Source organism: Lepisosteus oculatus, chromosome 14 (genome assembly GCF_040954835.1).
Source record: "Lepisosteus oculatus isolate fLepOcu1 chromosome 14, fLepOcu1.hap2, whole genome shotgun sequence".
Lineage (NCBI taxonomy): Eukaryota > Metazoa > Chordata > Actinopteri > Semionotiformes > Lepisosteidae > Lepisosteus > Lepisosteus oculatus.
The window spans coordinates 17,108,549-17,136,360 of record NC_090709.1 but is presented as its reverse complement, the minus strand read 5'-3'; the positions used below and the strand labels follow the sequence as shown (position 1 = coordinate 17,136,360).

At 41.5% G+C, this 27,812-nt stretch overlaps 3 protein-coding genes and 5 non-coding genes across 8 annotated transcripts in view; 5 read left to right on the top strand and 3 right to left on the bottom strand.

The window, feature by feature from the left end:
* The window catches only part of LOC138242792 (zinc finger protein 271-like), a 781,993-nt gene that overhangs the window by 698,544 nt on the left and 55,637 nt on the right, over positions 1–27,812 (top strand). The window lies entirely within an intron of this gene.
* trnaa-cgc (transfer RNA alanine (anticodon CGC)) lies at positions 4,012–4,083 on the top strand. The gene has a single exon. It is a non-coding gene; the product is annotated as a tRNA-Ala (tRNA).
* On the top strand, positions 5,838–5,931 carry trnai-uau (transfer RNA isoleucine (anticodon UAU)). Its single transcript has 2 exons — positions 5,838–5,875; positions 5,896–5,931. It is a non-coding gene; the product is annotated as a tRNA-Ile (tRNA).
* Positions 7,654–7,725, top strand: trnat-cgu (transfer RNA threonine (anticodon CGU)). Its single transcript has one exon. It is a non-coding gene; the product is annotated as a tRNA-Thr (tRNA).
* On the top strand, positions 9,663–9,736 carry trnat-agu (transfer RNA threonine (anticodon AGU)). Its single transcript has one exon. It is a non-coding gene; the product is annotated as a tRNA-Thr (tRNA).
* Positions 14,118–14,228, bottom strand: trnal-caa (transfer RNA leucine (anticodon CAA)). Its single transcript has 2 exons — positions 14,191–14,228; positions 14,118–14,163 (listed from the first exon to the last, which is right to left on the bottom strand). It is a non-coding gene; the product is annotated as a tRNA-Leu (tRNA).
* Positions 21,450–22,740, bottom strand: LOC138243338 (zona pellucida sperm-binding protein 3-like). Its single transcript, XM_069198900.1, has 6 exons — positions 22,592–22,740; positions 22,421–22,538; positions 22,122–22,222; positions 21,971–22,044; positions 21,621–21,803; positions 21,450–21,541 (listed from the first exon to the last, which is right to left on the bottom strand). The coding sequence occupies exons 1-6, from the start codon at positions 22,738–22,740 to the stop codon at positions 21,534–21,536; spliced, it is 633 nt and encodes a 210-aa protein (XP_069055001.1). The 3' UTR covers positions 21,450–21,533.
* On the bottom strand, positions 22,680–23,844 carry LOC138242826 (zona pellucida sperm-binding protein 3-like). Its single transcript, XM_069198392.1, has 3 exons — positions 23,234–23,844; positions 23,017–23,132; positions 22,680–22,952 (listed from the first exon to the last, which is right to left on the bottom strand). Exons 1-3 carry the CDS (start codon positions 23,789–23,791, stop codon positions 22,829–22,831), a joined length of 798 nt encoding a protein of 265 aa, XP_069054493.1. The 5' UTR covers positions 23,792–23,844; the 3' UTR covers positions 22,680–22,828.

The following is a 27,812-nucleotide window of genomic DNA, read 5'->3' as shown; positions in this document are numbered from 1 at the left end:
TTATGTAGGCGTGTTACACCATTGGCGCATATTCTTAAATGCTCCGGCCTGACAGGGTCGCAGTGCGTGCTTGGAGCTGTCAGACACCGCAGAGGTGCTGAGATGGCTTCTTTGTGTGAAGAAACAACGGGGTCCGCTACTCTACAAAGTCAAGAGGTAGGCGGCTAAAATATTTTTCTGATCGTACTTGTATCGGTGCTTAGCCTATGTCATTTTAATACTTGATCTTCTTTTTAGCAAAACCCAACCCCACCCTCTACACCCTGTGACAGCGGCGGGGGTGTGAGTTCAGCTGGGGTACCAGATGTTGAAGAACTGCCGGGTGCTAGCGATGATGCCACGCTACAAATGGTAAATATTAACGAAAAACCTTAGCTCACAAGCGCGTTAAATGCTCAATATTTTAGGTACAAAGCATGTCTATTTTGTTAAGCCTTCCTTTTCTTTTTCCTTTAATAGAATAAAGAGGATGTGGACGGGTCAATCTTCAGCCTACCGGCACACGTGAATGTCTCGTGTCTATGCTTGTGTGTTCGCCCAAATGTTAATAAAGCTGATGCCTATGTCCCTAATGAGCCCGATGTTATGCCCCAGGTTGTGAAAGCAGTAGTTTATTGCATCTTCAAACACTGTTTAAAGGGGGTCCTGGTTGATGACTGCCCGGCCTGTCTGATTGACCATCCCGGGCAGCGGGGTCACACATGCCTGTCTGGCAGCTACACAGATGGGTCTGAAGACGTGACGTTTGCCACTTTAGATATTTATAAGTCTCTCAGTTTAGCCCGAATTTTATCGGCTGTTCTGTACACCGCCCGGTGTCTGGGTTCGTACACCATTACAAATGACACTGAGCGGCGCATAAAACAGTTGCTAAAAAATATAATTGAGGACCGCCATCGTCCGAAGAATGAAGAATTTCGAATGTATACGTCTGAATTCTTACTAAGAGTGCTTTACACACTTCTCTCTACAAAGCTTGATATGCAAAACAAAGAGTCAAATGCTAATGTCCTTAAATTTGTTAAAGAGATAGATGTGTATGTCAAGAACTTGAGTGAAATTATTGCGGATCTGATGTTTTCAGATCAGAAAAGGAAGCCTGAGGGGTTCTACAGTGTGTATTCCAAAATACAGCGTGTTTTGCTCAGAACCTGTGGTAACACCATCCCGCTGATTACGCAGGCAAATGTTTTTGCTCTGCTAGATCGGATCGCCCAGTGTGGTTCGCATGGCTTTAGACACGGGGAGCGGAAGGGGGTTATGAATGCTTTTTCAGATGCTGCAAAGTTTCTCAGCAATGTTGGGGTGGTGGTTATGTGTAGCGAACTAATTTTCCGCACCAACATTTAATTGTTGAATGCAAACAGGAGCCGGTAATGCATGTGTGCTGCGTTGTTTCACTGTTTGAAAACCCCCTGTTGAAATAAAGCGGTTCACATTTCACATGCAAACTGGAGTCTGTAACGTGTAAAAAGTGCTGCTGCGCTGTTTCGGTGTTTGAAAACCCACTGTTGAAATAAAGCGGTTCACATTTCACATACTTGCAAACTGGAGTCTGTAACTTGTGTAAAAAGTGCGGCTGCGCTGTTTCGGTGTTTGAAAACCCCCTGTTGAAATAAAGCGGTTCACATTTCACCTGGTGTTTGTCCTGCGAGTTCTTTCCGTGAGACTTTACGCAGTCAGTGTGTGTGTGCATGATTGCACCCCTGCTGCTTTGGAGACACGGCTTGTGCAGCCGGACAACCACTGGGCCACCCGGCCGCGGCTGGCGCAGCTCACACCCCAGGATCTTGCGGCCTGCAACAGACTCCCCGCGCCGCCGTAACTACCCGATTTCCTAGGGTTATAATAGAACACACTCAACCCCGCGGCAGACATGGTCCCCTTCCAAACCAATACACACCTGCACACACCTAAAGCGAGGGATGCACTGCCTTGGGGCTTTGGGACCCTGAGGCTCCGGAACGACCGGCCGGGGGGAGGCGGGGGTTCCGACCCACACCATTGGCTCCTGAGGGGGCGGGACATGCACAAATAACAACACGCCATTGGATGGCAAGGGGCGGGACAACCAAACACCGTGGACGACCATTGGCTGGAAAAGGGGGGCGTGGTACCTGTCAAAAGTTTTACGAAAGGTGTCGCTTTATACTACTGATGTGCAGTGTGCCTTTCCTCTTGTCGTATTCAAGAGTACTCACTGTGTGAGCTCCTCACTGCGTGTTCTGTACTCTACTGTGATTTAATTTAGATGATTACGTGGAGTAGAGTGACAAGATCTACTTGAACATTTTTGGTTTGTGAAATGAAACACTAAATACACTACTGTAAATACAAGTAATGGACATTTAAAATAACCACAGTACAGCTAGAACAGTGAAAGATAAAAGACTATTTAGAATGACATTCACAATAGACTTAAGAACAGTTCAACCACCTGAATAGGGACTTGAACCCTGGGCCCTCAGATTAAAAGTTTGATGCTCTACCGACTGAGTTATCCGGGCTCTGAAAGAAAGTTGACACTGTCGGGATCCTCGCAAGTCACGTGTCTCTTGTGCGGAAGAGCAGTCATTACCCGACCCGTCTGGAATGACCACTGACAGACTTTATCCAGAAGTGACGGCACCACTCCCAGTAGAATGAGTGAGAAATATAGCATGACATGGGTAGGTAAGGGGCTCCCACAATCCATCTTTCCTCACATTACTGATTTTTCTCAATAGCATTTTGACCTTTTTTCACATTCAGATTTTTTTCACATTTAATTAAATCTTTTAATCAAAAACATTAAAAAGAAAACAAATGGAACATTTTTTGGAACAATAATTAAAAAAAACTTTCAATGCCTTGGTTGTACAATGCCATACGTGTGCACACCCTTTATAAAGGGAGTTGCAACAATGCTGAAATTTAAAGAGCATTTCTGTAGAGAAAACAGCATTTTTTCTGCCTTGATGTTAAGCTTAGGGAGTCTGTCTTTTAGAAATTATATTTCTTAACACCTTGCACAGCCTCCCGACAGACTAACAAATATTTTTTGGAGAAATTGGCTCACACGCCAGAAAACACTAACGTTTATTTACGTGAGAGTATGTAAAACTTTAACAGATGTTCATGGTGTTTCACACGGGGTGTTACCTGTTGTAGTGTTTCCAAAGATGTGTTAGCGGACCACAAATTATCTTGAAAAGATTTGGGTTTGTACTGGCTGGGATTCAAACACGACTTAATTATTTGGAAGGCACCTGTACCACCAACGCACTTCCGAGAAGCACCTGGAAATTATCACAATCCTCTCTCTCACCTACAAAGTTATGGAGACACAGACGTCCAATGAAAACTCAAGGCTCCACTCAAGGCTTTATTCACTCAAGGCTCCACTCTTTTGTTGTGATGTCATTTTAATTAATATTAGCTTTGATAAGGTGTCATTTTTGCCTCTTAAAGGTCAAGTCTGCTCCTTTCTTCCTGGTATAGAAAGAACGTGTTCCATCTTTGTTTAAAAACACCACTAAAAGTAAATTATTCAGCTCTACCGCCTGTGTGCATTGACAAGACATCTCAAAAGGACATATTAAATAAGAACACGATCCTTCCTGTTACCATTCCTGTGCCGGGGCGTTGTTTCACCCTTTTACGTTAAATCATCAGTACTGCTGTTTTTCTATGCATAGTTTAATCAAGAGCACTTAAAAGATGCAAAAAGCTTTCAAATAAAATAGAATTGAAAGACAGTCGAGTAAGGAGGTAGAAAAAAAGCACTCCCCCGTCTGGGAATCAACCACCGTCGCCCATGTAACTGGATACAAAAATAACAGATTAATTTGTGCCCAGTCTCTTGAAGCTTCGATGCGATTATTTTTCCTTCCTTATTTCTTCATTCCTATGAATTTACTCTGTAGTAGAAGAAACGCGAAAGTGGGAAACTGCAGGCATTCTTCGTGAGTGGTGAATTGTGATCAGTGAGCATTTCCACATCTCTAAGTCTGTTCCATAAAATTTTTCATTGGGGATGTAGCTCAGTGGTAGAGCGCATGCTTCGCATGTATGAGGTCTCGGGTTCAATCCCTGGCATCTCCAGGTGCTTTATGTTATAGTACTCACATCGCAATCTTCTGTTGAATTAGAACTCTTTGCTCTTGTTCAGAGAGAGACAAGTTTACAAAATTAAATGCAGGCACACTCGACGTGCTGCAGAGTTGCGCTGCTGTTTTAAATGTACCTCATTTAGTTCTGTTTAATCTTAAATTATTTGAACTAATAATTTAGTTCAAATTCAGGAAATCCAGAGATTGCTTCACACTTGTCTTGGCTGTTGCAGAAAACACCTGTTGAATCTCACCCCGGATTTCCTGAGAGATTATTCAGCGAGCGAATCCTCCTTCTGAACTCCGCACTAAACTGAAAGCTTCACGAACTCCTCACTGCGTGTCCTGTACTGCTCTCGTGTAAATGTTAAGCACAGCCATAAACACACTTTGAACTTTTTCCGTTTGTTAAGGTAAATGCAAAAGAGGATGACAAGTATTGATCGTATAAAATATCCATGGCACAACTCGAGAAAGTACTGAAGGACTACACATCGACTCTTGATGATTACAAGAGATTCAAGAAACACAACCGTCCGCACCTGGGTTTGGATCCTGAACACTAGAGTTAAAAGAACATAAGTGATGGATATGACCTATAAACTCTCTTAATTGTCTTATAGTTTATGAAATAAAACAATTTCTTATACTTTCTTACTGTTGATAGACGATTTATTGAATTTTAACAAAATCACAATTACAAACGTTTTCTGTTAAACTGTTATTCACATATTCTAACGTAGATAAACGTTAGTGTCTTCCAGTGTGTGAGCCAATTTCTCCAAAAAATATTTGTTAGTCTGTCGGGAGGCTGTGCAAGGTGTTTAGAAATAGAATTTCTAAAAGACAGACTCTCTAAGCTTAACATCAAGGCAGAAAAAATGCTGTTTTCCCTACAGAAATGCTCTTTACATTTCAGCACTGTTGCAACTCCCTTTATAAAGGGTGTGCACACGTATACAACCAAGGCATTGAAAGTTTTTTTTAAATTATTGTTCCAAAAAATGTTCCATTTGTTTTCTTAATGTTGTTGATTAAAAGATTTTATTAAATGTGAAAAAAATCTGAATGTGAAAAAAGGTCAAAATGCTATTGAAAAAAATCAGTAATGTGAGGAAAGATGGATTGTGGGAGCCCCTTACCTCCCCATGTCATGCTGTATTTCTCACTCATTCTACTGTGAGTGGTGCCGTCGCTTCTGGATAAAGTCTGTCAGTGGTCATTCCAGACGGGTCAGGTATGACTGCTCTTCGGCACAAGAAGAGATATAACATCAGAGCAGCACCATTTAAGGTGGAACGAAAAACGCGAATAAGAAGCCAACTTTAGCCTCGTAGCAGACCCTGGGAGGCACGCTCAAAATAATCATCTTTCCCAGTACTTAAGAGTCATATTTAGATCGCTTTACTGCAATTTTATTTGATTGATGGGAGATGTGAAGCCATCGACCCTGTACTGCGCTTCACATTGTAATTGAAGCCATTTCTCATGCTTCTCTCAGTGTCGGGGCTGCAATTGCGTGTAAAGGAGGCGACTTGAAAATGTCGCTACAAAAAAGTTAATTTACTTGTCCGACCACCTCCCTCCGTCCCCCTTTGCTGTTAGCACAATTCTTTCAGTTTCTTTTCTTGTATTTTCCTTGATATTTTACTGTTGCTTTTCCCCATGAGGAGATGGATCCACAACCGAAACTGTTTTCACCCTGTTTGTGCAACTTCAGTCTGTATGAGGAGCGCATTTTGCACAGCTCCAGTGGCGCAATCGGTCAGCGCGCGGTACTTATACAGCAGTGCACAGCGGAGTCATGCCGAGGTTGTGAGTTCAAGCCTCACCTGGAGCAGTGTCTTTAGCTACTGAAAGCAACTGTCGAGTTTAGATACTCTTAGGTATCTGATGGAGATAAATTAACATCAAACGAACAAGTAAAGGTAAAGGTTTACTTCGAGTCACAATCAAAGAAGGCTCCACAGCTGAAACATTGTGTTTCCTTCTCTTTTCAGCATGGAATAAACCTATACTTTTTCCTTTGAAGCCCACCCATGCTGACGCAGCTCCCTACTTAAAGTACCATCAGCTGTGTACCTCCAGTTGACCTGTACACAAATATATGAGAGAGGTCTACTGAGACGAGAGGAGCACTGGACTTGATAAAGCTCTTGCATTAGATTATGTTTTTGTTGTTCCCCAGATTTGTTTTTAAATGTTCTTTTTCTTTTTAAGTTGTTGCATTTGGTTGTTTTTTTATAGTTGTTAGACAACTACAGGGATTTACCGAGGTTCCCGGAAGACTTCTCGTTTTGTGTTTGTTGTGTTTTCGGGTTACAACTATTTTTTTTTCTGTTAATAGGACCCCACGCATTACTATGGGACTAGTTCATTTTAGTTCTTACATTGTACCTGAAATGACCTCAATAACTACTACTCTGTTTCCCTTTTTTTAAAAAAAAGGCAAAACTGATGTTTTGTTTCTCCTTGTTGCTGATCGGTAGCTACAACGGGTGAGTTGAAACAAACTTGGCCTCTGAAATTTTTCAGCAGCTCTGTACTGAACCTGTTCTCAATTGCAACAAACCTAAAATAACAGCTGCTGCCCATTAGATGTTACTGAAGTAGCAGACTAAGCGGAACAATAGATTACATTGGAACTGTCCTGAGTGTAGTGGAATAATATCGTCATTAAGTAATGAACTGATGCACCACTTGTTTGAAAATTATTTTTATATTTAACTAAAATTGCTTTCCAGACACTACAATTATTCACAAGGAATTTTATCAATACATATTTTATTAATAAAAGCGTGATATCTTAATAATAAAGTTTAATGTTATCTTTAACATTAGTACTTTAGTAGCTGTATTATGCTTTTGGGAATTTCCAGGTGTCCTGGTGGAGAGAACTGAAATTAAGGAAATACATAATTAAAGGGGTGTAAGTGGATCTACAGAAGCTCAGGATGCCGTGAGGCGTGCTACATTACTGCACTGTATCGGGGTTCCCGTGCAGCGGATTTTCGCCAACCTCCCTGGAGAAAAAGGTACATATGAACAGACTGTAGCTGCCTTAGACGCTTACTTTACACCGCGGAGAAATGTGGTTTTGGAACGGCATAAATTTAGGCAGAGAACTTAGTCTCAGGACGAATCTGTTGTTGCTTTTTTGACTGCACTAAGAGAACTGGCTAAATCTTGTGACTTTGGAGTATTGGAAACTGACATGTTAAGATATCAACTTGTGGAAAAATGTGCACATAAGAGACTATAAATTGCTGCAGGAGGAAGGGCTGACTTTAGAAAAGCTCTTACAATCGCTAGAATTCATGAAGCAGCTCAAGCAGAATCAAGAATGCTTTCTGACCACAGTGACAAAGTGACACTGAACGGGGCGCTCGCTCAAAGTTTACAAACAAAAGCCGAGCAGCAGGACGCAGTCATGCTAGAGAAATAGAAGAACAACCAAGTTTAAGGACAAGTATCCCTTTTATTGTTGTTGCTGCATCCAGGCGATGTAAACCAGATTCAGAAAAAAATAATTTGAACAACATTATTCCCACATTTACTCGAAGGCGTGGTGGCTGAGTGGTAAGGCGTCGGTCTCGTAAACCGACGAGCGTGGGTTCGAACCCCACCCGTGCCTGTTTCATTTGTCACTGCTTTCCTTTAGTTTCAAAGTCTAAAACTAAAGTCAAAAACTCGCAATGTAGGGGTCTCAATAGTAAGAGGACATAACTGTCGCCAGTGATTAGTATTCTTGCATATCCTGCTTTGTTTTTTAGTCGACAAAGCTTGTCTCTCTTCACACCCATCTTCCAAATGATCGCCTCAGCATTGGGAAGGAACGTGCACTTGGTACAGCCCCCCACTCCATGGTCTGATCACAAACGGATCGGGTGAGCTGTCAGTCCAGGTTGGAAGTAACGTTCGAAAGCACTAAAAATCTGGCTTAGGAACGAAAAGACCGTGTTTTTTTAAACGAGTAAACGATAAAATAATATACTGCCTGCAAGACTTGTCAAGTTCAAGTCCAAGTTTATAGTCATTATACTCATACACAGGTATATGGTATAACGAAATGCTATTTACTGTAGCTAGCTCTCGGACATAAGTAGTACAAAGAAAAAAACACAACAACAATACAATTGTATAACAAAAGACAGACAGAAACAACAGCCAATGTGCAAAAAACAACAACAGGCAGTGTACAAAACAACAAAAAGGTAACAGGTTATGTGCAAAAACATGCATCAAAAGAATGAAATAAAGGGATAGAAATGATGGGGAGTGAGCTTTTGACATGTATGGTAGAGGTAGATTTTCAATGTGTGTTTGGGTTTTTGGTAAGAAAGAAGGCACCGTGAGGTTCAGATCATAGGTGAGAGGTGAGGAGAGAGTGAGAGAGGCTGGGAGTTTAATAGTTTGATAGTGTGGGGGTTAAAACTGTCTCTGAGTCTGGTGGTCCGGGCCCGAATGCTCCGGTACCGTTTTCCATGTCATGCTAAACGCCACAAATTGTGTTTGTCCAGTCGTATCAATCGTTCTAAAGTTACAGAAAATCGGATGCGACTGGTGCAATGATTGCACACATATCTTTAGAACAGTCGAGCGGTTTAAAACAGCAAATTCACAGCTTTGTGTCTTTTAAGCTTTGTGTTTCGCTCTCCAAATAGAGGCACGAGTTTAAATCCCACTTCTGACAGTCAGGCGTTTTACCCTGTCTTTTTTACCTGCCTTTACACTGTTTCAGTCTTGTTGTGCTCACTGAGAATCACAGTACGAGGAAAACGGAGAAACTGCTTAGCAAAAACATAACGGACAGAAAAAAGCTTCGTAAACACGTGAATGTGATTAGCAGCAGTAAGGTATGCATTCAAATGTTTAAGGCAGATTTCTAAAAGCAGCAGAAGAAAGGTGCAGCCTTTGTGAGAATTCGTGGGTTTTTATGCTGCTTGGACTTCTTTCAAGCCTATGAGGTGACCCCCGTTTTATTTTCATTTTCAAACTTCAGAACCGAATAACGAAAATGTTTCATGTGTGACAGCATTCCGTTGCAAATACCGTTTCCACGATGTATTCAGCGACGGGAATGAAATGTTTTAGTGCTGGCTCAAATGCGAGGAATTTCAGAAAAACCTGGAAAAGCAACGCTTGCAGTAAATGACATATCTAAAGCGTGTAGTCAGCATGAGCAGAACAACGCAATGCTCTGTAAAAACGATCTGAAACCGCAATTACTCTTTTATCTCAGGCAGTTCATTCCGATACGATGTTTCCGCAGACTAAATGAAATGCCGAACTCCAAGCATCTTGTTGCCATTATTGTACTCCTGCTGAAAGAAGAAAGAAAGAAAGGTGTCGTAAATGAACTTTGTCGCCCGTGGGAGATGTCAAGCGCATTGGACATGAAAAGTGCCGGATAAGACCCATTTCTATAGGTTTCTCTTAGTGTCGGGGCTCCTATTGAATCCTATTGAATCTAAAGGAGGCAACGTGCTCAGCCAGCCGACTCAGCGCTTACTGAACGCAGGTGTCTCAGAGCGGTGTGTCCAAGTCGCAGTAAAAGAGGGGTATTCTGCCGGCGCCGTGGCTTAGTTGGTTAAAGCGCCTGTCTAGTAAACAGGAGATTCTGGGTTCAAATCCTAGCGGTGCCTTTCTTCCTGTCTTCTCGCACCGTTTATTGTTATAGAGAACATGCTTCTGCATTACCTCAGTCAATATCACCGGGAATGTGAATAGAAATGTAAACATCAATATTTCTGCTCTCTCCTGAGAAACACAAGTATAGAGTCAAAACACAATAAATAATGCTAAAAAATTATTCAGTTAACACCCAGATGTGACAAAACACATTTAAGACTTACATCCCCTTTAAATATGTATTTCCTTAATATCAGTTCTCTTCCCTCCCCAGGACACCTGCAAATTCACTAGAGCATATTAAAAGCTGTGTGTAAGTCTTACATGTGTTCTGTCACATCTGGGTGTTAAATTAATAGATGTGTTGTGTTATTTAATATGATTTGACTCCATGCTTGTGTTTCTCGGGAGACAGCAGAAATATTGGGGATTTGCGGCTACAGAAAATAATGTGAACTTTACAGGCAAAAGTAAGGTTAAGTTAAAGAAACAAAAACGTATTGTCACCTTTTTCAACGTGATTTTTTAAGACATTTGTTCGGAATAGTATATCTTCTCGTGTCTGTGGCTGTTATCCTACAATAACGGTGGTGAAATAGCAGGAATGTGCGGAAAGAATCGGAGATTGAACAGAAGACTCATCCAGTCGATAGTAAGGTTGTGTAGGACCGCACACCCTACGATGTCAGTGTTGAGTAGTGAGGTTTAAAAGCTTCTTCACGAACCAGGAAGGAGTACAAACCTAAAGTCTTCTGATCCATAATCAGACACGTTATCCATTGCGCCATTGGCGTTTGTATTGCATTCAAAGCCGCTACTATTCATGTGTCTTGTATGTGTGTCTAGTTACTACGTCTTTCATTATGCCTGGTTTAAAATAATGTATCTTTAAAACAGACAAAGGGTTTATGAGTCTCCCTGAAATTCACACACGAAGAATAAAAAATATCGCGTTTAAAAAGAATACAGAGATGCCGGCGATAGAAAACGGAGCGTCTTAAGTGCGCGCTATCACTGAACTAAACTCCCGATCGATAAGTTTGTCGGCGGCTTTTTAATTGTGTTAGGAAGAGCAAACAGTCCACAGTGTACATTTTAAAGGTCTAAGCAAAACAATCAGACGTGAGGATTAGGATTAGGATCCAGAACAGGAGCCTTTACTTCTTTATATACTGAGCTTTCGGGTGAACGTCAAAGTGAAAGACAAATTCGCAATTTTCACTTTTTGATTAAGGAACAAGAAAACACCATCCTTCGAGCTGGATTCAAACCAGGGACATAAGAAATGCCCACTGTTTTTGTCTATAGTCTTAAGATCTAGCAATTGAGCTATCGAGAGGTCGGAAAGTAAACGCTTTTTCACACGTGTAGCCCAATGTAGTGTAGTGTTCCTCTATTTATATCCCAGTTCGACGTCAAAATACTCACTCCCATAGTCTCGTTCAGAAGAAGAAATGGACCAGGCTTCCACTGTATAAACGTCCAGAGTTCTTATAAAACGTTTGAAGGGACATCAGTGCAGGCTGAAATTGGCCCGTTTTCTAGTGGGATCAGGATCATATAAAACCTTTCTTTTGGATTGAGAAGAGGATCATGGAGACACTCAAAATATCCCTGTCTTTGCTTCTTTCAAGGATGAATGGAGTATTTAGCTGCAAGCATCGGTTTAAATCAAAACTCTCTGCTACTGCAGTTGCTTGTTTGAGAGTTTCTTCAAATCTTTCAACTGAACATTGATATCAAGAGATATTGACGGTAATATCATAGGGACTTTGGTTTTCTTTTGATCGAAAATTGTATTAAAATACAAGCCTCTTTCACAGTTGTATACAGTAATACTTTCCCTTGCATCCTAAAATTTCTAAATACCACAAAGTTACAACATATGGAATAGCATTTATTTTAAAATGTATTTTAAAATTTGCATTTATTTAGAGCTATATTTAGAGCTTAGTAAAGATAGCATGGCTAATATTGATGGAGTAGAAATGTAAGATGAATTGATAGCTTTTTCTGAACTAAAAAAGTCCTACAACGCCTCCTGTAACAGTAGCGAGAGAACAAAGGTTTGAGGGTGGGTACCCACCTGTATAAGAATAGTATTCTGCCAGTGCTGTGGTAAAGCTGGTTAAAAGACTTGTTTCATAAAGAGGAAATCCTGGATCCGATTTCCAGCGGTACCTTTTTTTTTCCTGTCTTGTTTTACAGAACATGTAATTTGGGACACTCAAAGAGTTCTTGATTTGGTTTAATGCGTTTATTCATTTCCTTTGCAGAACAACTTGTTTTTTTTTTAATCATACAGCTTGCGAAAGATGAAATGCGAGCGAATTTTTTTGTTCACCAAAAGTATGTAAATGAAAAAAAGCGTAAGGTATAAGCATTTCTGTGGTGCAATCGGTTAGCGTTTTCGGCTATTAATCCCCAGGTGGGTTTTTTGATCCCACCCAGGGACGCACTTCTTCCTATAGTAAACATCATCACCGCAAAAATTTAATTGTTCCGCAAAACCTGAACTATTTTGATATTTGCAGTAGTAAACAATTGAGTACCAGAGTCAACATTACCGGGAATTTCCAATAATTACCGACATTGGCAACTTGCAAACAGTTAGTATTCACCCATAGAATTATATGTTCCAGTGAGTGAGGGAGAATTCACTTATGCTCCCGTTGCATCTTCAGCTAAAGTAATTTAAAAAAACATTGCAAAATTGTTCGAGAACTTGTCAAGCAAAAACAACAGATCGCCGGAGTTCTATTTTAATATTTTCGTATATTTACCTTAATTTGAATATAAATGTTAACATAAACGCTGTTCAATATAATGTAATGTTGTTGTACTTTTAAAATATTTTAGCTGAGGGTGAGAGGGGGGATATTACGCCTTGCCAAACATCTAAAATAACTGTAAAAGGGGATGGCATTTTAATAAAACTGGCAATCAAAAGAAAGTTACAATTTGTATGGTATTATACTCAATATCCCTCGATATTGAAGGTCAGATGAGGAATTTGAAGAAATTATCAAAGAAACAACGGCAATAGCAGAGGGTGTTGATTTTGAACCAGTGTTTGCACCTCAATAATCCATCAATCTTCGCTTGACAGGCTTCCTCAAGATATTCGGTGTTCTATACAAAAAATCGACTATTAAGCGCAAATGTGACAAGAGGCAAAGACTGCGGTAGAGGAGGAATAAACTCCACACGATGACTGTATGTATACGTCTGTCTAATATTCGGCCCCTGCAGGGGCATCATATTCGCTGAACTGCCTGCCAGCGTGTGTACGGGCTTATAATTCAAGAATATCAATGGTCAGTCGCTTACAACGGGTGTTTGTGTTTGTATTATTTAGAGAATTGAAAAAACATTTTCTAAACTACAGCTCGAATGAAATTTAAAAAAGTTTATTTGTCTCTTTGCTGTAACAACTGTGCCAAAACTATTCAGATACATCAAAATAGCATCAGAATGTAACTAGATTTTATTGGATTTTAGGAAATGTATTTTTGCGCATTTCTCTATACGATCAGAATACCTTCCTGTTTTCACCGTGTTTATTGTTTCTGCCTATGATCTCGGAAAGAAAGACCCAGTATCTGTTCACCGAAATATTCCAGGAGTTTGATATGGTTTGAGAGGAGTGTATGAAGGTAATGAAGGAGGGAGGACACGCGCATTCCGCACGGGGAGCGCAGAGCAATGAGCCGCGCCTGCAGCTCTCCGAGTCTTTTCTTATACAACCCCCCGGAGTCCGGACACAGCGTCTCCAGCCAGTGTTGAAGGTTTACAGTTCAGAAAACGGCTGTCTCGAGCAGAAACTGATCTTCCTGCTTTAGTTAAGGTTTGGTTATTGTGGGGGTTTAGCGCTTGTATCTCTCTTCTCTTACTAAACACTATCTACTGTAAAGTATATAAATAGAAGCAAAAATGCAGTTAAAATACTTCAGTAAGGCCGAGCAGATAGGAAAGTTTAATAAAAATGTTCTATGATCTATGTTCTAGTTGCCCATATTTTTTAAACTCTCTGTTCGAGCTCTGATTTAATCCTCTCGGCTCCTGCCGCTGTCACCGGGAGAGTGGCTGCATTCCGTAGGGCTACAGGCTGATTTCACAATGCCACATTTAATGAAATACAGGGGAAACCGCAAGGAAAACAATATGTTTTAATACATCTTCTTCTTGACCGTAAATCTTTACTCGATTACAGGCACCCCAAACAGTTCTTAAGGGAGAAATCGAAGCCTATTTGACTTTCTGCTAATCACATTGAAGTGTTCACGAAGCATTTCCCTGCCCATCATGTGCCCGCAAGCCGGTTTCTCCGTTTTCCTCTTTCTGTCGTTGTCAGCGAGCACAAGAAGACAGGAAAAATGCAAGAGAGGGAAAAGCTGTCAGGAGTGGGATTTGAACCCACGCCTCTATGCAGAGACCAGAACACACAAGCAATGGAAAGACAGGAGTCCTTGAGTCTGGCGCCTTAGACCACTCGGCCATCCTGACGAGGTACGTCAGATGGTGTGATAAAAGCACCAGTAGTTCACAAAACTGAGAAATGCTTTGCTGGAGAAGCGCCACGTTGCCTAATGTTGCCTAAACGGATCGCGGAAATCAAATATTCGGATCGATTTAGAGTGTGCTTTACAGCCTTTGTGTAATATTTTAAATTGTTTTAAAAAAGTGTGTACTGTGTACTACGTTTAGGACTAGTTAGTGTGGTAGAATATGGAGATCATCTCCAGCTCTGAGCTCAACTGCAACAACAAGTCGTGCTGAACAAAGTCAGAGTTCAGCTGAACCTTTGCTCAGTGTGGTGCTCAGGACTCAGGAGTATTGTTGTGGTTCTAATTAGCACGAACTGCAGGGGCTCTGAATCAGAACATTTCAATTTATCTGTTCAGTAAGTTAAAATGCAGGACATGTTAAAATCAGATTATCACTGTGTCTCTGTCCCGTTTGTATATAACCGAATGTTTAAAAGATACCAGTAAGGACACACAACTACTAATGCGGTACTTATTGGAAATAGTCCCAAAACAAGTACGTCTGGCAGCTGGTAGACCCCTGTAATAATTTTGCAGTGACACTTTGAAGATTTACGCTCTATTTAAATATTAATTTACTAAATTTCAGTTCTCTTTTCTCACACTCCCTGGCATAACTGAACTCTCACTCTCGCATACTAAAGGCTTTACATTCATAAGCTGTGATACAGATTCTAATAAAGACAGAATGAAACTGTTTGTTTTGTGTCTCATGGTGATCCTCTTCTCGATCCAAATGAAATGTTTAATATGATCCCTCGAGAAAGAAAAGGAGTCAATTTCCGCCTGGAATGATTGATGCTCCATCAAACATTTTGTAATATCTCCGGAAGTTTATACAGTAGAATCCTGGTTTGTGGCTTAAATTCAAGGTAAACAAGACTAAGGAAACGAGTTGGAAACGATGTCGATCTGGGATTTAAATCCTCCGGAACATTTCACTACATTGGACAGTATGTGCCAGAGAGCATCTCCTGACATCTGTTGGTAGCTCAGTTGGTAGAGCGGAGGACTGTAGTGGAAACAAGAGGGAATGCTTAGGTTGCTGGTTTGACACCGGTTCGAAGGAAGGTGCCCTTTGTGTATTTCATTCAAACAGTTAAAATAGCTGGTCTTTTTTCACTCAGACTTTGATCACAAGCTCAATAAAAGACGAAGCAGAGGCTCTTGTTCTGAATTCAGCTCACGTCTGATTGTCTTGTTTTGGGCAAGATCTGATCTTTGAATTCAGGGAATACTGTCTGCTTTGTACAGTAATTCAAAAGTAGATACAAATATCACTTTTTTATTGTAGATATAAAGGTGTTCTCTGTTTTCAAAGGATAGGTACTTAATTGGCTTTATGATTTGGTTTTGATTTTGTATCGTTGTATTATTAAGTTTGTGCTTTTTGTGTTTTTAACATATTGTGAACTTATTTTTGAAACAAATGCTTACAAAAGCAGACATGGCACACATCTGTTTATACCAGCGGTGAATTGTATATTTTTATTAAGTAGAAGCTACTGCGCACTTCTGGGAGTATAACAGGTTCGATATAAAGTGGCAAAAATATAAAAGGGGAAAATACCCCAGACTGGGCGTAAAGGCCTCGTTGTGACTGTTGTTTTATTGTTGAATACGGCATACTGTGCACGAAATGTTGCAGAAACACAATCTGATAGTTAAATAATTAGTATGAGGCCCCGGATCCAAATATTAAGTGCTGATTTTTTTAAGTGATATCTTCCCTTCCTCTGGTAGAAGTAACACGATGTGAGCAATTGGTTTTTGTTCTTTTTTTTTCACGTTGCGATCCAAAAAGCTTCAGATGCACAGTCTGACAGCAACCAAACCAGAATGGATTCTGCTGGGAGCCGGACTGAGCTCATTCTTGCTCCCTGTGCTGAAAACAGAATTAGCTCTTCCTCGAACATCGTCTACAGCTGCTGGATGGTGCTCTACGTCCTGCTGCTCCAGCAATTATTTGGACGAAAGACAGATCACTTGCGCGCTTTTAACCTTCTCGCAGCTACAGGCGAGACTGAAGCTGGCGATATAAAGGCACGCGCTGGTACACCTTCTCTAACTTTCACAATCGCGATAAACATTTTTTTAAGACCTTTGAAAAACTAGATATAGATAAAACTAGATAAAAAACATGAGCTTTATCGGTTTTTACATTAATCGATTTTGAATCAAATTTGATCTTTTTACATTGCATTTTACTTTGAAATGTAGCATGCATACCTAATCCACCAACGGACAGAGCAATATTTAACGTTGCCTTCAAGAGCTTCCAACGTGTGATGGATTTGTATGGGTGTCTGTATGATACCACTACAGCACTGGCGCAGGTGCAAAATTCACTTTCACAAGACTTTTTCAGTGTCCTCTCTCTCAAATGGACCGAAGCACAGGAGCCAATATTCGGGAAAACGACAGGTGTTTAAACAGAGGATGTCCCAATGTCTGGGACAATGCATTGTGATTTTGTATAAACGCAAATGGTTTCTCATTTAAAAGCCAACATCATTCTTTGTATCCCTGGCGCTAATACGCTACCATACATGCGAGCTGTTGTGTGAAAGAAAATTCATATGTGCGTAGGAAGGCAGAATAAAATCCAGAACTGTGTTGGTGACATTGATAAACAGGGCTCATGTTCACAACAAAACTTTACTGTATAAAAAGTTAAAATTCGTAAATATATAATTTTTAATTATGCAAGGTGTCTGTTAAACCATTCATGAAGGATTTTTAGACAGAAAAACACACCATTATATGAGAAAATATATTTACTATATCTGCATTTAACTCACTTTTTAACAATTTCAATTTCAAGGCCGATATAAATTGTTGCCCTGCTTTTTTGTCATAAATACACAAGCTTGTTATGTCTTGTGTCAGAAATAAACTGCATGAAATTTGCTAAAGCAACAAAAAGTAAGCGCCACAAAGAAGACAGACATTTGCATTAATAGTGCAATGTTATCTCAAGCCTTTAAAATTACTTTAAATGCAATTTGTTTTTCTCTGTGGCTCTAAGGTTTTGTCATTTACTGTAGTTATTCAGGAGAACATTATGTTAATCGTATAGATGAAACGTTTAATATATTCAGGTGGGTAGCTAAGTCAGCATGCGTATCTGCAAAGGAACAAGTAATATTGTAGGTTTATTCCATGCTGAAAAGAGAAGAGAGAAAACAAACCTGAAGAAGGTTTCACAGCTGAAACGTTGTGTTTTCTCTCTTCTCTTTTCAGCATGGAATAAACCTATTACTTGTTCCTTTAATATATTGTTCGGTTTGACTCAAAATGCTTTACTACTACAAGAGAGAATTATAGTATGGAGGATGAGACAAATTTATGATTTCTTGGAAGATGTTTTTTCTTTGCATTCGAAATGAATCGAAACTTTAGCGTGACACACAAACCCTTTGTCTTTTTTAAAGATATAATATTTTTAAACAGACATTATAGAAAACGTTTTTTTTTACTAAGCAATTTTGGCCGGGGGCGATGTATTACTAGTAGTGGCGCTGAGGTCACTATGGTGCAGTTGAGCACCGTAAGATTAGGGCCAGTGACGTAATGTATAACGCATCTGACTTCGAAACAGAAGATTGTAGGTTTGACTCCTGCCTGGCTCATGTTGCTTTTTTAACACGGTACTGTCTGAAGATCAGCTCCTGCTCTGAGCTCAATAGCAATGCAAAACTGTGCGTAACAAAGCTGGTGAGCAGCTGAACTTGTGCTCAGTAGTCAGTACGGTGCTGAGGGTTCAGTACTGGCGTTGTTCTAATTAGCACGAACTGCAATGGCTCTGAATCTGACCATTTCTATGGAAGCCCATTTCCGCCAGGGAGTAAAAATAAAAACGCGCTATGGTATCTCAGAATTCCGACTAAGTAACCGAGAATTGCGACTTAAAAACTCAGAACTTTCCGACTTTATATATCACATTTGGGACTTCGAAATAACCCATATTTCATTGTCTGTCCTTTTGTTATTGTAACGGATTCGGGTTCCAGGGCTTGTGCCCTCACCGCTCCCACCCTAGTTCGTGCCTCACTGCATTGGCTCGAACCCAGGCCTTGCCAGCTGAGCTAAAGAAGAGTTTTTTTTTAAAGTAAAAAAGAACATACAATGGAAATATTTAAAAAGTTTCAGCTTTTATAATTGTGAATTCTCCTGGATGTGAAGTGTCTATTTATGTATCTTATTTCATATTGTCTTCGTTTTTGTATTTCTGTTGTTTAAATAAAAAAAAAATTAAAAGCCCACCGTCCACTATTCCATCCGTGTACTATGGAAGCCTCACTACAGGAAATGGGATTCCATAAAAATTAGTGTAATTAATTTGATTTTTATCAGGTCACTGTACAAGACAAGTCTTCAGGCTTATAGATCCTATGATCTTGTACGATTCATCAATATAGTGTAACAGAATGGCCAACATACAATTTGTAGTTCAGGTGGGTAGCTGCGTCAGCATGCGTAGGCTGCAAAGGAACAAGTAATAGGTTTATTCCATGCTGAAAAAAGGAAGAAAGAAAATATGTTTTGGCGGAAACGTACCAGTAAACTTTACATTAACAATACCAGCCAACAATACATTATCATTTCACACCGGTTCTACAGGAATCTACAGCAGAGCCCTAAGTTGACTCCCAGAGTCCCACTGAGCCCATAGAATTCCACATCACCCATCACTCCTGCACACAGTCCGCTGAGAGCGCCTGTCCATAAACTACTGGATTGAGAATGGGATCAAATAATTCCCCATTTTCTTAATTCTACATCAAAGGACTGTTAAAGGTCTATTCGAAGGCATCGATTCGTATTCTTAAACCAAATGAACGACTGGAATAAGTTAATATTACTTATAGTCGTGCTACAATACTCCAGTTGAAGGCACGCTTCTAGCTTTGTGGTACTCTGGTGCGTCACAAATTTATGTTTGAATTTCTGTGGATGAACTACTATACAGTAGGTGTACCCTCGCTCACTTTCTTTAGCGACAGTCGTTGCTCTTCATCTGAGTGATGTATTTGCCTGTTTTTCAGTTCACTTCCCTGCAAGGAATATTTACCTCAGAGCTCTCTTTCACAGACTGCAGGCGCTATGTTTGTTAACAGGTGTTATAGTGATGACATCTTTCTGTATGATCAGGACAGGAGCTGCAAGTCCACTGTGTTGTGGCTGCAGTACAATTTTAGCTTATTATTATAATACTTTTTAACAGCGACAGATTCCTAAGATCACGAGGTGTTTATGATATTATTTCAGTATTTAGATGCTACTACATTCGGAACTGTCCCATAGGATTCAGTGTTCCATCAGTTTGGCACTAAACTGCTTAGTCTATTGCAGGAATTGTACTTAGTCCTGTCCTGTAGTGTCCTCTAGAGAGCAGCAGCTGTTTCCTTGGGCTCATTGCAATTGGGAACATTGTGATTACTGAGCAGGGGACTAAAGTCAGCAGACGAGCGAGTTGCAAATCGGTATTAATCTGGCGTACAGAGCTGCATGCTAATCTCTGGATCATCTCCAGTTAATGCGATGCTGTTCTTACCTTGCAATTGACCCAATCTGACTACTGGCACCAACAACCCTGTTATTACAAATAAACTTCTTGTGTACCTACCGTGATACATAAGTTTGGTGGAGAGGTTTGGCAGCCCATATTCAGTCAAAGGTGTGTGTGCAGATCACTGTGATATACAGGCATCAACAAACTGACATACAATATTAAATGTTTAACTGATAAAACCCAAATAAACCAAACCTGTATAAATTAGTGGTGGAAAGGTCTCTGAGCCTTTGGTAAGAACGATGGGTATATAACCCATTGTCCTCAAAATTTGGAAATGAATCCTTGAGCACTGCTGTTGTACCAACGGTCCTCAAAAGTGCTGCCATTACCCCCGTCCCATAAAAGCCTAACATTACCCTTTCTTGCATAAACTGTAGAACTTGCCTTCACATTTCAGTTGCAGTTTAATCTATTATCACCCTACTCCACACTTCATAACCTTCACTCTTCTAATTCTGGTCTCCTGTCCCCCAAGCCAGTCTACACTGTACACTGTGGGTGACAGGGCATTCTGCTGTTATGCCCCCAAGCTCTGGAACTCTCTCCCCAAGGATAGCAGAGTCACCTTCCCTAAACTCCTTCAAATTCAGACTCAACACCTTCTTCTGTAGAAGAGCCTTTACTGAACTGGTTCTATTCTTTACCCCTCTGCTCCTACTTTCCTTAGTACCACCATCCATGGTCTCCTCTGTCTATTGGAATTGTTTTATCCTGTGTATTCTTATTGTAATTATGTCAAGTACTTTGAGAAGCCACCTTTGGAACCATCACATAAAATAGTTTATCCTAAATCCTTGAAGCTTTAATAGGGCAGTGCAGTAGGGCCAAAAATTGACAGTGTTAGTGGGCCAGCAGGATTTGTGCAAATTATAGGTAGTCACAAAGGGAGACTAGGATTCACTTGAAATTCATGACATGGGACACTGAAACAGGGGAGAGGCTTTGTGTAGTAAGCGTTCAGTCTCACTCTACACAGTCTGTATTGCTGGCAGAGGTGGTTGTGAACACCTGTCTTCCCAGTCAAGTACTGGGATCTCCAGTCTCAATCCTAATACTTCCCGTGACTGTCCAATACTGCGAAACCAACACCCATAAGACAAGACCTCCAAGATTCTAACTGTACCATTATTCACTGATGTTTGTGCACCAGTATTGTTCTTCTGCTAAGGAAGGGAAGGCCTACTTTACACCAAGCCCCTGTTGACAATTCCTTCCTTGTGTTTCTTTTAGTCAGTTTGTGCAGCCTAGAATGTGACACCAGATCTCACACTCTTACTGGGCACAACAGTAGCAACTCACACTCCATAAGCACTACCCCTCTTGGAAACGGGAGGATTTCCAGTATATTGAACACCTCCGTCTCTCCCACAGTAAAAAAAAAAAAGTCACAAAGCCCTGCCCAAGGAATAGTGTGGCCATCTTCCCCCAGTACAATGCTTTATTACTCCAGCCATTTTCAGTCCTCATTGGCAGCAATATGAGAAGCATTCTTGAAAGGGGAACCCCCACAAATACTTCCATTGATTAATGAGTCTCACTTCCCTTGAACTCCTCCACCCCATTCAAACCTATAAACCATAAAGAAACAAGAGCAGGCAGAAGGGTCTTTCACAGCTTTATTGAGATGTTGCCATTACAAGGCGAGTGGAGGCAGGAGAGTCACAAGGGCCAGGCTGGAGCCTTCATTCAGGCACCTGGGGAGGAAGAAGGAGAACAATCCAGCTGAACTGCAGGACACCCACCCCTACAGGAGCTCCTCCTGCCAGACCCTACCTGTCCACTGGCCAACATCTCCAAAGTCCTCTGCCCCCTCCACATCCTCACTGGTGCTCTCAGCATCTTCACTGGAGCTCTGAGGGTCTCCTTCCTCATCCTCAGTCCAGTAAACTCCCACATCCAGAGGACCCTCTACTGGTGCCACAGCCACCCGACTACTGGTCACCAGGCTCCTGGTACCTGTGGACAAGTAACACCCAGGAGTGAGGGATCTGCTATACCCAGAGACCCACAGTCTACTCATCTAAACAGTCCCTTTGTCCAGCACGGGATCATTCCTCAGTTGTCCAAGCATGGTTGTCTCTTGGGCAGAGATGCATCCATAAGGGATAGAGAACCAGACCCACCTTCATTCCAACTGCCAGCACACCTGGACTCACAGCAGGCACAGACCTCATGGTCACCATACAGCTCCTCCCACCTGGAGGAGAGGAGGACAGGTGAGGCCTCCACCTGGTATGTCCCAGAGCACCCTCAGCAGGCTCCTTGCAGAAGTACCTCTTAGCCTCCCTGTTGTAGGTGCAGGACTTGGTCCCTGGTGTTGCTTTAGCAGGAGCCACAGCCATGACACAGTGCATGTACAGCTCAGTCACTTCATGCTGCAAGAGGGAAGGTCACAGCATTAAGGGATCAAGGCCAATAGAGGGACAGAGAAGGACCTTCTGCCATCAGTGAAGGCAAGCTGGCAGCTCTAGGCACTACAGCTGCCACAGTCTGGTTCACATCTAGATCATGGATGGAAAAGCAGACCATGGATCAGTAGAGCAGGAAGGCTGAGCAGCCTTTGAGAGCAGTACCTTCCTGGACAGCTTCTTCTGGAAGAGGAAGGCATCAATCGTGAAGCGGAGCACATCCTTCTGCTTGGAGGGGACAAACCTGGACAGGCAGTCATCTGCCTTGCTGTCCACCATGCACCTGGGGACAAGGACAAGGATGAACCCCTGCAGGCTCTCAGGGCTCCTGCCCACCTCTCCTCCCAGAAGGGGCCGTACCCCAAGTTGTCGATCACAGGGAAACGGGTCTGCGAGTGCTGGTCTGGTTTCTCCGTTACGTAACACGAGTGGATATACAGCCTCTGCTCCGCTGTGGCAAAGTAGGCAGTGGCCTGGAAGTACATGGGCTGACCCAGGAAGTACTCATCCTTAGGAGAGAGAGAGGCAGCATTACACCTGCACACAGCACCCCTTGCAGGCAGGTGGAGCCACTCACTCAAGGAGCTTACAGTTGGTGGTGAGCAGCACAAAGCTGTGCTTGTTCTTCAGGTCCTTGAAGAAGGTCCTTCTCCTGGCCCACGTGGGGACATAGCCAACCTTGTAGGAGTAGTGGAACCTGCATGACAGAGTGGATGAGGGGCTTCTGGACACTTTCCCAGCAGCAGCAGAGCCCTGCCTACCTGTTGTAGGAGCACTTGACAGGCACAGAGAAGGGAATGAAGCGATGCACAGGCGCACTGGAGGAGGGCGGGGCATAGCGGAGAGTGTTGGAGTACACCACGCGGCCCTGGAGAACCTGCAGGGTCACAGAGGAAGGGATATTCCCAGGAAAGGCAACCCCGACACTGGCCCTACAGCTCACATCGATACACTGCATGTAGATGAAGACCCGCTTACCGATCGCTCGGTGCCGCAACCGTGAAGCCCGTAGATGAAGTAGAAGTAACTGCATGTGGGTCGGCTGACGCTGCAGTTGCCCAAGGTCACCTCCGATGGCCGACAGCTGAAGCCGAACAGGAGCCGACTAACCCTCACGTACATCCTGCTGGAGTCGCACCACACGGCCACTCCTCGGGTGTCCCCGATGGCCGGGCGAGCCGGCTGCCGCCCTCGCTGGGGAGGAAACAGGACGCTCTTGATGTAGGTGGGTAAGGGGCGGCTGCCGGCTTCGGGCTTCATCTTCTCCTTGTCGAAGTAGGGCGAGTACGCGTCTCTGGACACGGGAAGGCGGCGGAAGTCGGGAGCCAAGGACTGCGAGTCGTTCTCGCTTGCAGACAGGTCTTCGGAGGGCGCATCTGCCAGGTTCAAGTCCTCCAACTGGGCTGCGTCTTCAGGAGCCGGGAGGTCGGCCTGGAGCGCTAATTCCCGAGAGTCCCAGCCAGCCGGCTCGGCGGAGATCAGTGCGGGGAGCCCAGCCCCTGCGCACAGGCACAGCATAAAGAAAAACAAGCGCATCGCCAAATTAACGCCCCGCTAAATTGCTACAGGAGTAAAATAAATAAACCAATAAACTGTGTTGAAGCAAGAAAGCATAAAGTGTGAATGCGGTGACTAGGTTTTTATACTGGCAGAACCTGCTACCACACACCTGGTCACACTACCGCTCAATCAACACAATCAATTACACACAGAGACTCGGATTGTTCTCAGGGTCTAATTAGAACCTGCTTCCAGTCTGAGGCGGGACTCCGTGAAGCCGCCTGAACACTTTCCCGTGTGTATCTGACCTCAGCGGAGGAGTTCCACGCAATTTCGACAGAATTAAATCACCCACACGTGTAAAATTTGCTCAGATTAATTTATTGTTCAATTCGTTTCTAATTTCCAAGGACAGTGTGTTAAACTCGCTGTCAGACAGAGTACGGAACATGCGACACTCCATCCACACTTTCCTTTATCGAGGGGCTGTTCTATCAACATGTACCGCAATGAAAATAATTTAACTATTTTTCATGTGTAATTGCATGTCATATTAAAATGTGTAATACAAGCATTTCTTTGTTTTCCAGTAAAGAAATACTGATCAGCTTTTGACATGATCTGATAATAATTTGTCTGATTTTCCAGAGATTGCTTTTGCTTCGCAGCACTGAGAACCTACGGAAGCCCGTTTCCGCCAGGGAGTAAAAAAAAACGCACTATGGTATCTCAGAATTGTGACTTAGAATCATAGAATTGCGACCTGAAAACTCAGAATTTTAACTTTATCTCTCACATTTGCGACTTCGAAATAGCCCATATTTCATTGTCTGTCCTTTTGTTATTGTAACGGATTCGGGTTCTAGGGCTTGTGCCCTTGCCGCTCCCACCCTACTTCGTGCCTCACTGTATTGGCTCGAACCCAGGTCTTGCTAGATAGAACCCGAATCGTTACAATAACAAAAGGACAGACAATGAAATATGGGCTAATGTGAGAGATAAAGTCATAATTCTGAGTTTTTAGGTAGCAATTCTGAGTTACTTAGTCGGAATTCTGCGATACATTACTATGTAGGACACGTTAATGTAGAATCATTACTATGTCTGTCTCTTGTTTGTATGTAAATGAATGTCTTTGACAGCTTAATGTTAGTTTTTAATTTAGTTTTACGATGTAGGTCATGCGTTAACATATGCACGAGCATACGAAATGTCTCCCTCCTGATTCAGCTCATGCTCCATAGGAGTGAAGCGATTCCTCCTGCTTCTTGTACAATCATATCAGAACAGAAGCCCGTGTCGCTCAGCTCTGATTCAAGACCGACTCGCATCTTCAGCCCCTTTTTTATTCGTGATCCTAATTTTCTTTAGTTACGATCAATATTGAACTTTTTCTAAATAAAACGACAATAATCAAACATGCAGGCAGACTTTTAAAAAGTATTAGGAGCTGACAGGGTGCCCCTTTGGAATAGTTGTCAGAAAATGAATTATTAAAAGATTGATACACAAATCGCTAAATAAGAAAACGTAAAAACCCTAGCTGTAAGCAATTGGCCATTCATATTCCTGAATTTTAAATCCCTGTGTTTTTCTGTATCCGAATGCCTGGTGCAGCTAATTTGAAAGCAGAGTCTACCATTTACTGTATTGCAGAAGCGTATTGTTGCCACCAAGGAAAAAAAATCCTGAGTTTACAGGAGTAAAAGAGGAAACAAATGCAAACACCGTTTAGAAAAAACACACACGTCTCAGGCCTTAACCATGACAAGGATGGGATTTGAACCTAGACGAGCAGAGCACAATGAATTAGCAATCCAAAAAGTGACTCCTGTTTAATTTTCTTTTCGCTTGCTCGATTTGTAGTACGCTCCTAAATCTTTACAACCGATAAACAAAACGGCTTCATGTGCCACAGCATTCTGCTGCAGGTACGGTTTGCACCGTGTATTAGGCGAACCCGAATTAAATATTTCAAATATGTGAAGAATTTCATGAAACCTGAAAAAAGATCACAGCCAATGTCAGCAATTCAGAGCCTGTAGGCAGCTTCAACAGAACAAAACGATCTGAAGCCTCAATAATTTCATAGAGTGTATTGTGACACTCTAACCACGTTGTTGCTACTTCTGCTACTTCTGCTGCCGTTGCTTTAAACTCTACTCAGCGGGCAAATAAAGTTGTGCAAAGAATAGAGTACTTTGAGCCGTCCAAATTCCATTATGTGAATTTAAGCTTTTTTTTTATTAATAACAGCATTAGTAAAACAATGCGTGCTCAGAAACCTTACTTATTAGCTTATGAAGCAATAGTGTTTCGACAATTTGCGGTCTTCAAAAAGTAAACGCTGAAGTTTTTATACTTTCTTGTGAGCAGATCACCTTTGATTTAGAAAAGGAAAACTTACTCCCCTGTTGCTTTCATTGCAATATCTGAATCGAGACCCAAGCGCTAAGAAAGCTGAAAAACGCAGAAGTCATAAACCCGATTTTAATTTAGATACACATTTTCTAACGCAGCCTTCATTACAAGACATTCTATTTCTCGAAAGCGTGTTATGTAAAAAAGAGAAAAACGAAAATATATGGATGACAATATTTAAAAGCTGAAGATTTTACTTTTGAGAAATTGTCATTTTATGTATCTAGACGCTTTTCAAGCGCTGCTTTTAGAACTTTGCTGTGCTTCCTGAATCATTTTCAGCGTTATAAACTGGGTGTGGAAGTAGCGATCACTTTGTAGAGCAGTTGATAGACTGGAGCTGTTCAGACTACTCTTCTTATTTCTCAAATGCTTCCATCATTTTTCTTTCAGGCTAGGACGCGAGTGTGTAAATGTGTTTGGTTTTCGTTTCACTGATTCTCATTGAAGATTCGTGAATTAACAACGAAAGAATCAGTTGCCTCGGAAAGCAGAAGGTTTGGTTCTCAACGATCTTGAAGACACGCCCATGTAGAGCAGCGTGTGATGTTTCGTACTATAAAAGACCAAGTGCTCAAAGTGACGTCTGCGTTTGCCGTTGAGACTTTTCATCTCCGGCGCACTTTTAGAAAGCAAAGATAGAGCAGTTGTGTTGAATCACACTATGAAAGGTGTCAGCAGAGTGGCGCAGCGGAAGCGTGCTGGGCCCATAACCCAGAGGTCGATGGATCGAAACCATCCTCTGCTATATATTTTTTATGCACGATTGATAAGCACACCATCAGTTTAATGAAGTGCATTAAAACTGATTTTTCTCTCGTGTGTATGCAAGCTTCTCACTTAAGGTACTCTTTCATCTTTACCAATAGCAGATGCCCAAATGTATCTTTGGTTGTTCTGCGATCCTTGATAGTTTCCTCAAATCCTTCAAATGAACATCCATATCAAACCAATTGTGTTTATATATATTACAATATAGCATATAACATATATAGCACATTTGTATAATGCTCATTTAATAATAATTGTCAAAGATTGTCAAGTTCTCCAACAAAAGAACAAATGATCAACAAATGATGATTAATCTCTTCTTGAATATAATCTCAAAAAAGAACCATTAAGATTTACTAAGATCAAAGCTTAATCAGTGTATTAAGTTTAGCTTGCATCATAGTAATTGAGCAATAAAGTCTGTCCTAATTAAAGAGTACCCAAAGTTTGAAAGTACAACATAGAATAAGAGTACCTTTAATTGCTCTAAAAAGATTTGTGTCTCCCAGGCACCTCTTTTGTCTTTGATCTTTCTGGTTTGTGCCAGCGAAGTTGAATTCCATCATCAGTTAATTTGTCTTAAGTCTGAAAACCAAATTATGACTGAGCTTAGACATTTCTCTAGCGAGTTTTCACTCAACGTTTATTTACTCAAATATTTAGTATCAAATGTACCACTGTAATTCTTATATTTTAAAAGACAATTTAGCAGTTTTACACCTTGCAAATTCAGTGGTTAACAAAGTATCTTTAAGCTAAATTCTGTGGATATTTTAACTTGATCAAAGTAAAAATGTAATGTAAAAACATTAAAAAAATCTATAAGCAATACCTTAACAACACTGTGAACACACTTTCTTTGAAA

Coding starts and splice junctions, on each gene's coding strand:
- LOC138242826 (XM_069198392.1), bottom strand. CDS start 23,791: ATGCGCTTGTTTTTCTTTATGCTGTGCCTGTGCGCAGGGGCTGGGCTC. Junction 23,133..23,233: donor GTTGCGGCACCGAGCGATCG/GTAAGCGGGTCT, acceptor GTGACCCTGCAG/GTTCTCCAGGGCCGCGTGGT. Junction 22,953..23,016: donor GTCAAGTGCTCCTACAACAG/GTAGGCAGGGCT, acceptor TCTGTCATGCAG/GTTCCACTACTCCTACAAGG.
- LOC138243338 (XM_069198900.1), bottom strand. CDS start 22,740: ATGTACTTCCAGGCCACTGCCTACTTTGCCACAGCGGAGCAGAGGCTG. Junction 22,223..22,420: donor AGAAGAAGCTGTCCAGGAAG/GTACTGCTCTCA, acceptor TCCCTCTTGCAG/CATGAAGTGACTGAGCTGTA. Junction 21,804..21,970: donor TGCTGGCAGTTGGAATGAAG/GTGGGTCTGGTT, acceptor ACTTGTCCACAG/GTACCAGGAGCCTGGTGACC.